An 11,196-nucleotide genomic window follows, 5' to 3' on the forward strand; every position below is an offset into this window, starting at 1 on the left:
CAGTGAGAGGAGGACGCACCTCAGTGAGAGGAGGACGCACCTCAGTGAGAGGAGGACGCACCTCAGTGAGAGGAGGACGCACCTCAGTGAGAGGAGGACGCACCTCAGTGAGAGGAGGACGCACCTCAGTGAGAGGAGGACGCACCTCAGTGAGAGGAGGACGCACCTCAGTGAGAGGAGGACGCACCTCAGTGAGAGGAGGACGCACCTCAGTGAGAGGAGGACGCACCTCAGTGAGAGGAGGACGCACCTCAGTGAGAGGAGGACGCACCTCAGTGAGAGGAGGACGCACCTCAGTGAGAGGAGGACGCACCTCAGTGAGAGGAGGACGCACCTCAGTGAGAGGAGGACGCACCTCAGTGAGAGGAGGACGCACCTCAGTGAGAGGAGGACGCACCTCAGTGAGAGGAGGACGCACCTCAGTGAGAGGAGGACGCACCTCAGTGAGAGGAGGACGCACCTCAGTGAGAGGAGGACGCACCTCAGTGAGAGGAGGACGCACCTCAGTGAGAGGAGGACGCACCTCAGTGAGAGGAGGACGCACCTCAGTGAGAGGAGGACGCACCTCAGTGAGAGGAGGACGCACCTCAGTGAGAGGAGGACGCACCTCAGTGAGAGGAGGACGCACCTCAGTGAGAGGAGGACGCACCTCAGTGAGAGGAGGACGCACCTCAGTGAGAGGAGGACGCACCTCAGTGAGAGGAGGACGCACCTCAGTGAGAGGAGGACGCACCTCAGTGAGAGGAGGACGCACCTCAGTGAGAGGAGGACGCACCTCAGTGAGAGGAGGACGCACCTCAGTGAGAGGAGGACGCACCTCAGTGAGAGGAGGACGCACCTCAGTGAGAGGACGACGCACCTCAGTGAGAGGACGACGCACCTCAGCGAGAGGAGGACGCACCTCAGCAAGAGGAGGACGCACCTCAGTGAGAGGAGGACGCACCTCAGTGAGAGGAGGACGCACCTCAGTGAGAGGAGGACGCACCTCAGCACCTCAGCGAGAGGACGACGCACCTCAGCACCTCAGCGAGAGGACGACGCACCTCAGCAGGAGGACGACGCACCTCAGCACCTCAGCGAGAGGACGACGCACCTCAGCACCTCAGCGAGAGGACGACGCACCTCAGCAGGAGGACGACGCACCTCAGCACCTCAGTGAGAGGACGACGTACCTCAGTGACAGGATGACGCACCTCAGCACCTCAGTGAGAGGACGACACACCTCAGTGAGAGGAGGACGCACCTCAGTGAGAGGAGGACGCACCTCAGTGAGAGGTCTCATCTCTCAGGCAGAGTTCAAACAGGATGGACCTGGGGGAGTTGCACAGACTGTCCCATATCTCTTCCTGCTTTGCCTAAGCACACAAGTGAGGGTATTACTTATATCTTTAAAGTTCCTAAGTAATCTGGTACTGATAAGATCTCTGAGATTCATGTCAAACTAATGTGGTAATCCAACCTTGTGTGTTAGTTCAACTCCTCTCCTAACAGTGAATAGAACAAGTAGGCAGAAAATTATTTCAAGTCAAGCATACCTGAACAATGACAACTTGATCTCACTAAGCTTTACAGAGCAGCAAAATACACTTTTTTTTTTTTGAGATGTAGTCTCACTTTGTCACCCAGACTAAACTGCAGGGGTGCAATCGAGATTACACCACCACACCCAGCTAATTTTTGTTATGTTTGGTAGAGACGGTTTCACCATGTTGGCCAGGCTGGTCTTGAACTCCTGACCTCAAGTAATCCACCCACCTCAGCCTCCCAAAGTGCTGGGATTACAGGCATGAGCCACAGCACCCAGCCATTCTTATTACGTGTGCATGAAACATTCCACAGAATACACCATATTCTGGGGCTTAAGACAAGCCTCAACACTGAAATCACAGAATATGTTCTCTGACTACAACTAATTTAGAAATTGTTAACAGGAGATATTTGAAAATCCCCAAATATTTGGAAATGAAATAACATATTTCCAAATAGTAAGTGGGTAAAAGAAGAAATTAAAAGGGAAATTAGAAAATATTTTCAACTGAATGAAGATGAAAATGAATAAACATTTCCAAATTTGTGAAATGTGGCTAAACAATGCTTAGAGGGAAATTTATATTATAGTTTTGAACACTTGTTGGAAAAGACAGAAAATCTAAAGTCAATTATCTAAGCTAAGCCTTTACCTTAAGAAATTAGAAGAGACAGAAGAGCAAATGGAACCCAAAATCAGCAGAAAAAAGGAAATAATAAAGAGTAAAGTGGAAATCAATGAAAAAGAAAACAAACAAAATCACTAAAACCAACAACTGGCTCTTTGAAAAAACTCAAACTGATAACTTCCAGGAAGACTGAACAAAATGGAAAGAGAGAAAATACAAGGCACATTTCAGCAAATTTCTGGATAACAGGCAGTATGTGCTGGTACTTACTACATGCAAGATAACAGCATACGCACTTTGCCTGGCCTACTGTACTGATCCCATAATAAACTACAAAGTGGGTACTATTATTAACTGCAGATATGAATTTTTTTCTTAAGAGACAGGGTCTGACCCTGTCACCCAGGGAGAGGCACAATCATAGATCACTGCAGCTTCAAACTGCTGGCCTCAAGTAATTCTCTCACCTCAGCGTTCCAAAGTGCTGGGATTACAGGTGCAAGCCTGGCATCACAAATTATTTTTATATATGTACATTTACACATGTATATCCATGCAAGGAAAAGAAAGTCTGAATATCCACACTGAAGGGATAATACTGGCTAAATCTTAGAGGAAAACTGAAATTTGGGTGAGCAGTCAGGTGAAATTTCTGCTTTATAATCTATACATTTTTATTAAAAAAATTTATTCCATGTATATTTTAATTGGAACAAAATGCATCAGACATTTAAAAGACTGAATTACACAAACAAAAGTAAGCATAGAATAAATATATGGGTTTTACTGGTTTGGATAAAGGCAAGAGATTACGAAAGTCCATCCACGATAAAGAACTCCTATAATCCAAAACAAAAAACTTAATTAAAAAATGGGCAAAAGGGCCAGGCGCAGTGAAACCTCGTCTCTAATAAAAATACAAAAAATTAGCCAGGCACGGTGGCAGGCACCTGTAATCCCAGCTACTCGGGAGGCTGAGGCAGAAGAATCACTTGAACCCGGGAGGCAGAGGTTGCAATGAGCCGAGATTGCACCACTGCACTCCAGCCTGGGCAACAAGAGCCAAACTGTCTCCAAAGAAAAAAAAATGGGCAAAGGATTTGAATGGACATTTCTCCAGTGAATGTGCACTAATGGTCAATAAGCATGTGAAAAGATGCTCAGAGTGACTCATCAACAGGCAAACGGGCAATGCAAATCAAAACAATGAGATGATGTACCTACTCACAAAAATTAGAATGGTTATCATCAGAAAAGAAAAAGTGTTGGTGAGGGTGTGGAGAAATTGGAACCTTGGTATACTGCTGCAAAAATGTAAAACAATGTAGCCACTGTGGAAAACAGTTTACTGGTTCCTCAAAAAGTTCCATGTAGTGCCAGGTACAATGGCTTACACCTGAAATCTCAGCAACTCAGGAGTCTGAGGCAGGAAGATCCCTTGAAGCCAGGAGTATAAGACCAGCCTGGACAACACAGTGAGATTCTGTCTTTAATTAGTCAACTATGATGGCTGGGTAACCATGTGAATATACTTAATGCCAATGAACTGTACGCACAAAAATGGTTAAAACGGTAAGCTTTATGGTATGTATATTTTACAATATTTAAATTTTTTAATTACATTTTTAAAAATTGTTACCAAAAAAATACTAAGAATCCATCCAAGTTATATAGAAAAGGAGTATCAGATCAAGCTTTCCAAAGTGCCAAAACTCACAAGATTACCTGGTTGCTTGCCCCATACCCAGCTTTCCAGAATTGACTTGGCCCTATATACAGGTGCAGGAGTTTCTTCTTCATCTTTTTTCTCTTTGTCATTCATATCTTCTTTCTTTGTTCCACTTGGTTCGACACTATCATCTGCAGAATTAAAAATATTTTAATCTGTAACTGCTTTTCAGAATGCCATACCATTAGTCTCTGCAAATGTCCCTCCCCGAAAAGTTACAACACACATCATTAACTGAATGTTTGCCCACTTAAAAATAAAATACATCAGTCACACCTGTAACAGATCCAGTACAATTTTCATAAAGAAACCAATATATCACCCAGGCACGGAGGCTCATGCCTGTAATCCCAGCATTTTGGGAAGCCAAGACGGGTAGATCACAAGGTCAGGAGATCAAGACCATCCTGGCTAACACGGTGAAACCCTGTCTCTACTAAAAATACAAAAAATTAGCCAGGCATGATGGCGGGCGCCTGTAATCCCAGCTACCCGGGAGGCTGAGGCAGGACAATGGTGTGAACCCTGGAGGCAGAGCTTGCAGTGACCGGAGATGGCGCCACTGTACTCCAGTCCGGGCAACAGAGCAAGACTCCGTATCAAAAAAAAAAAGAAAAATAAACCAATATAACAAATTATTCAAAGCATGTCTTCCAAAATGATATTCCATCAACTTCCTAGCACATTTCACAACTGAGAAACTTAGTCTTTGATATTTACCTACTTCAATTTCACACCAATTGCTTTTTTCCAGTGAGTCCCAATGCTTGTGTATACATGGGAAAAGGGAGGGTGTAGAACAGGAGTAAGATTCAAAAATCTTTTAACTCTTTACAAGGCCCTACTCCACTGCCAACTGAGAAGCACTGCTATGCAGGGGCACTGTCACCGAGAGCAGAATTCAAGAGCACTGGGACACAAAGGAGAAGCTGAGAACAATGACTTTAGGCCACTGACAATGTGAAGTTTCAGTCAAAAACAATTGTCATAAAACTCCTTACATAGTAAGCGAAGAGAAGAGAGAACTAACCTTAACCTTGAAGTGTAAACACGTTCCATCACACAAGGCTATTACTAAACATCCAAACAACGTAATTAGAAAAATGTATCGAAATCGGTGAAAGACATGATATCCCATCCAAATTACAAATAATGAGTGCCTAAAAATCTCTAAGGAAACAGATCCTCTGTTTACAACACTTCTGACACCAAATGGATGGACTTTTGCACCAGGCAATTCTCCAGTCCTCTGCAACACCCATCTACGTGTCCCACAGTGCAATTCAATTCTGAAACTAACTACCTAGAATTAGCACAGACCCCACAGGTTAATAACAGGAAAGAAAAGGTACAATGCTGAAAAAAACATCCAAAGAACTAATGGCTGAAAACTTCCTAAGTTCAGCAAATGACATAAACCTAGGCAGACTGAAGAATCTAGGCAGACTGAAGAAGCCCAAACAAGATAAATCCAAAAGAAGTCATGACTAGGCACATCACAATCAACTGCTAAACACTAAGGACAAAACCTTCTGAGAAGTGCCACAGAAAGCAGGTATAGAAGAGTGTGTTGTGGAGCCCGAAATTAGGGCTAAATATTACGTGCTGCCTTGACATCAGTAAAATCAAGAAGGCCTCAAATAGCCTAACCACAAGGTCTCCCCCGAGCTCTGCTCCCACGGATAAGGTCCCAAAGCCAAACAACCCTCCTTATCATGGAGACCCGACCCCAGCCTGCTCATCCCTGCCGATCCAGAGTTATTCAAACAAGCCAATCACATCTTCCCATGGAAGCAAAGTCATCTCACCCTCTTCTTACTACAAAATGTGCCTCCCACAGCCCCTGGTGGTTCACTCTGTTCCCAAGTGCAGCCCCCATGTGGCATGCGGTGTCCCCCACCTCCAGGGCTGTAAGCATGCATGACTAATAAACGGCTATTTCATCTGTCCAGTGTCAGTGTCCTATGTTCAGCCATCCCATATCCCTAGGGCAGGAATCTTCTAGGGTTATAAACAGAACTTTAATCAACCTCTCCTTGGTTATTTTACTGGTTCCATGATACAGCATCTTCTGTGCAAAAGATCTGAACAGAAACTTCACAGAGGATACAAGAGTGGCAAAGAACATGATATTCAGCATCATTAGCCATTACGGAAATGCAAATTTAAACCACAATGAGATCCCACTAGACTTGTTAGAACGGCTCAACTAAAAATCACTGATAACACCAAGAGCTAACAAAGACACAAAGCAACAGAAACATGACAGATTACCAGCGGGAATGCAAACTAAAACAGCCACTTTGGAACAGTTCAGCACATGATCCAGCTTTCATACTACTAGGTCTTTATCCTAGGGAAATGGAAACTATATTCACACAAAATCTGTACAGAAATGCTCACAGCAGGATTACAATTGCAAAAGAAACATGGAAACAACCACAAGGTCCTACAACAGCAGAATGGATAAACACAATGTGGTACATCCAAATGATGAAATACTATTCAGCAATAAAAATAACTATTAATACACAGAACAACAGATAAACCTCAAACATATAACTGGGAATAAATGAAGATGGTTTCAAAACGTTAAGGTATGATTCCACTTACATGACATTCTCAAAAAGAATACCCTATCCTGATGGAGAACAGATCAGTGGTTGCCAGGGTACGAGGCCAGGGAACATGTGATAAAAAGGAGTAGCACAAGGGAGCTTTTGGGGTGATGAAACTTCTCCATCCTGATGATGGCGGGGGTTACATGAATCTACAGAACTCGTAATTTACTTAACTAGGGATCATAATAAAATAAATCTCATATAAGTTTTTTAATTAAAAAAATGTTAGCTGGGTGCGGTGGCTCATACCTGTAATCCCAGCTACTTGGGAGGCTGAGGCAGGAGAATAGCTTGAACCTGGAAGGCAGTTCACGCCATTCAAAAACAAACAACAACAAAAAAGTGAAAATAACCTAACATGTACTATACAAAGCATCTGGCCTAACAACAACACATTACCCTTTTAAATCTTTACAAACAACCTTGAAGGAGGCAGGCTTTGCTGTCTCCAGTTTACCAAGGTAGACATCTGGGATCACAGAATACAGAGTAGAACCCAGCCAGGAACACAGCTCAGGTGAGAACACAGGTGCTGGCACTAAATGCCAGACTCTGCACTACATGTATGTGTGCATGTGAGTATGTGTGCGTGTGTGTGTGCGCGTGTGTGTGTGGTCACTAACCACAGCCCAGGGGCCAAACCCAGTCCACAGCCTCTTTCTGTATGGTCTGAAAGGAAAGAAAGTATTTTACTTTTGTTGTTCTTTTGAGACAGAGTCTTGTCACCACAACCTCCGCCTTCCAGGTTCAGGCAATTCTCCCGGGTTCAAGTGATTCTCGTGCCTCAGCCTCTGAGTAGCTGGGATTACAGGTGTGCACCATCATGCCCAGTTAATTTTTTTGTTTTTAGTAGAGATGGGGTTTCACCATGTTGGCCAGGCTGGTCTCAACTCCTGACCTCAGATGATCCACCCACCTCGGCCTCCCAAAGTGCTGGGATTACCGGTGTGAGCCACCACGCCCGGCCACCGTATTTTATATTTTTTAATGACTGAAAAATAATCAAAAGGAAAACAGTAGTTTGTGACTTGCAAACATTCTGTGAACGTCATCTTTTGGTGTCCATAAATAGAGTTTACAGAATGAACCTCCCCTGCCCACTGACGTAGTATTGTCTGTGGCTACTTTCGCACTACAGCTGCAAGGGCCCCTGGCTATGACAGAGACCATATGGTCCACTGAGAGCTTAAAATATTTACTATCTGGCCCTTTAGAGAAAGTGTGCCACCCCTACCCTACATCTGGCTATCAATTTTACAAATAAAAAAATGCAAAATTCTTTAAACTCAGTACACTGGAACACTGGTCATCTCCCTTCTTGAAGATGAAAAGCTTCGACAGTCACCAGGAAGCAGACAAGAACCCTAAGTACACCTCAAGTGTTATTCTCAGGAGCATAAATTAGAACACTTTACAACAGCAAAAGCAGGATGAAGTCACTGGTGGCCATGAAAACAACCAAGAATAATTAGCACCATCAGCTCAAAGACCACACCACATCAGCTTCAATATTTGTCTACTTTTCCTTTCACTACTGTAGGGTTCAAAGTATACATAGAGAAAATTGAACACATACTGCCCAAACACAATGCTTATAGAATGCTGGAGAGAAGGGAAGCGAGACCTCCCATTGGCCAGGTGTGGTGGCTCACGGCTGTAATCCCAGCACTTTGAGAGGCCAATGTGGGAGGATCACTTGAACCTAGGAGATCAACACCAGCCTGGCCAACACGGCAAAACCCCATCTCTATTAAAAACACAAAATCAGGCTGGGCGCAATAGCTCACATCTGTAATCCTAGCAGTTTGGGAGGCCGAGGTGAGAGGATCACTTGAGGTCACGAGTTCAAGACCAGCCTGGCCAAGATGGTGAAATCCGTCTTTACTAAAAATACAACAATTAGCTGGGCGTGGTGGAGGGCACCTGTAATCCCAGCTACCCAGGAGGCTGAGGCAGAGAACTGCTTGAACCCGGAGGCAGTGGCTGCAGTGAGCCGAGATCATGCCACTGCCCTCCAGCCTAAGCAACAGAGCAAGACTCCCTCGCGAGAGGAAAACACAAAGAAAAAAATTCATCAAATGTAATGAATAAAACATATACTTTGGATTTTTCCATGTACTTAGCTTTTCTTGAAAAAAAAAACATTTGAAAAAATGTATTCAGTGTATCTAATACTGAAATGGAGACAAGACTTAATGTTAAAGAAAAAACAAAACAAAAGCTCTATAGACACTGACATGGAAAAGAGATTTAATGTTAAAAAAAAAACTTTATAGTAATACCTCCCTATGAGAAGTGCTATATTAAATATAAACCTACTATGTTGTTTAAAAAAAAAAAGATGAAAATCAAAAGCACTATGCAGAGTGAAAGAAGCCAGACAGAGAAGAACCTGACTACATGATTCAATTTATGGAGTTCTAGAACCGGCACAATCTGTCAATGTTAGAGAAACATCAGACCAGTTATTGACTCTGGGAAGAAGGGGCAGGACACGAGAGAACTTTCCGAGCAAGAGTCATGATAAAGATGTGGGTTACACAGGTTACATTTGTCAAAACTTGTGAAATGGTGAACTCAAAATAGATGCGTTTCATTATATATAAATTTTACCTGAAAGTCAAAAACATAAAGTTGAACTAGAATCGATTACATACATGAGTGTCTAAGGAACTAGGTGAGACAAACAGTGGATGGACAGACGGCAGGATGTGGAGCCAAACACGGTGGAGAACATGGGCGTGAGTCTGCAGCCACTCACTGTACACATCTGTCAGTTATTGTCCGTGTGTGTGTGAATATTTTCAAACAAACATAAAAAAAAAATAACCACGGGTAACTGCTTGACACTGAAACTGAATAGGGAGATTAATACTTTTTCCCATGGTTTGTTTCGGTTTTTTTTTAGATGCAGTCTCACTCTGTCACCAAGGCTGGAGTGCAGTAACACAATCTCAGCTCACTGCAACTTCCACCTCCTGGGTTCAAGCAATTCTCCTGCCTTGGCCTCCCAAGAAGCTGGGATTACAGGCGCCCGCCACCATGCCTGGCTAATTTTTGTATTTTTTAGTAGAGATGGGGTTTCACCATGTTGGCCAGGCTGGTCTCAAACTCCCAACCTCAAATGATCTGCCTGCCTCAGCCTCCCAAAGTGCTGGAATTACAGGCATGACCCACCGCACCGGTCCCCACATATTTTCAAGTGGACACTATCCCAATTCATTCTATAAAAGAAGAAGAAATACTTTCTTCAGTCTAATGCTCTCCCAACTGAGCTATTTCAGCTTAGAAGAAATACCTTCTAAAGTGGTAGCTTTATCCATGTTGATGACTCTCAAGTAGGAGGACCAACAAACTTCAACAACGGGTCTCAACCAAGGATCTTTCCTGCTTCAACAATGGGTCTCAACCAAGGATCTTTCCCGCCTCAACAACGGGTCTCAACCAAGGATCTTTTCCAATTCAACAAGTTTAGGGTGTATACAAGCACCCATTTTTTTTAAACCTCAATGGGGATTCTGAAACACAGCCACAGTTATGAACAACCTAATGATAGTCTTACCGAGCTTTCAAAACTACAATACTAAATAAGATTGTTCAGTGGCATTTCGTTGCAGGCCAAAGGCTTCCAAAAAGTGTTTAATATACTCCCAAAGAACACCACAAATGCAGCAAGACGGTTTTGCAATAAAAATGCCTTCAATTCACATAAAACAATAAAATCCGGGCAGCTTGTATTAACTACCATTTTAGACAACAATCTCCAAAGTAAAAAGCAAAACTTCAAAGAGTTAAGCTCAAAGCTCCTATTCCTATAGCGCATTACAAAATTTCTATAAAATGCATTTTATAATGGTCTTTACAAAATAAAAAACACTAGTTAAAGGCCCTTACCTTTTCTAGGAGGGAGCTCTCCATTCTGGGTTGATTCTGTTCCAGTGTATACAATTTCTCCATCTTTAACCATTTCGTTCCACAGACCACAGAGCCCATCTCTTGTGAATGCAAGCTGGCAATGATAAACGAGATAAGTTTAGAGAGTGCTCACACTCACACCGCAATTTTTAAAGAATGATATGGGAAAAAAATCTCAATCCCCCTTATGTATTCAATCACTCAGTAATAAAATCAATGATTTACTAAATTAGTGACTTAAACATTTCATGAAAGTCATCCAAGAAATATAAGTGAAAAGGTGCACAACAGTGTCAATACTAGGCTACCTCTTGTGTAACATACAAGAAAAAAGACACGTGGTCCGGCGAAGTCACTCATGCCTGTAATCCCAGCACTTATGGGAGGCCAAGGGGGGCAGATCACCTGAGATGAGGAATTTGAGACCAGCCTGGCCAACACGGTGAAACCCCATCTCTACTAAAAATATAAAAACATTAGCCAGGTATGGTGGCATGCGCCTGTAATCCCAGCTACTCAGGAAGCTGAGGCAGGAGAATCGCTTGAACCCAGGAGGCGGAGGTTGCAGTAGGCTGAGATCGCGCCACTGCACTCAGCCTCAGTGACAAGAACAAGACTTGGTCTCAAAAAAAAAAAGAAAAGAAAAAAAAGACACACACAAACAAACACACATGCATGTGCTCTGAAAAGATAAACCAAAAGCAAGTATCAATGACTACCTGTGGGGAAATAGGGAGGGAATATGGGCAAAGGCAGCAGGACCAGAAAAAGCAAC

General features: G+C 43.4%; 1 protein-coding gene across 2 annotated transcripts in view; it reads right to left on the reverse strand.

Moving 5' to 3' along the window:
* LOC108520531 (E3 ubiquitin-protein ligase HERC2-like) overlaps positions 1-10,512 on the reverse strand; it is a 42,926-nt gene extending 32,414 nt beyond the window's left edge. For both annotated transcript variants that reach the window (XM_017859960.1, XM_017859958.1), the window contains exons 1-2: positions 10,401-10,512; positions 3,882-4,016 (exon numbers count right to left, since the gene is read on the reverse strand). In XM_017859960.1, coding sequence (XP_017715449.1) covers positions 3,882-4,016; positions 10,401-10,473 — 208 coding nt within the window. In that variant the 5' untranslated portion in view covers positions 10,474-10,512. The remainder of the gene's footprint in view (positions 1-3,881; positions 4,017-10,400) is intronic.
* Positions 10,513-11,196: the final 684 nt, after the last annotated feature.

This window comes from Rhinopithecus bieti, unplaced genomic scaffold, assembly GCF_001698545.2.
Source record: "Rhinopithecus bieti isolate Rb0 unplaced genomic scaffold, ASM169854v2 scaffold_53514, whole genome shotgun sequence".
Lineage (NCBI taxonomy): Eukaryota > Metazoa > Chordata > Mammalia > Primates > Cercopithecidae > Rhinopithecus > Rhinopithecus bieti.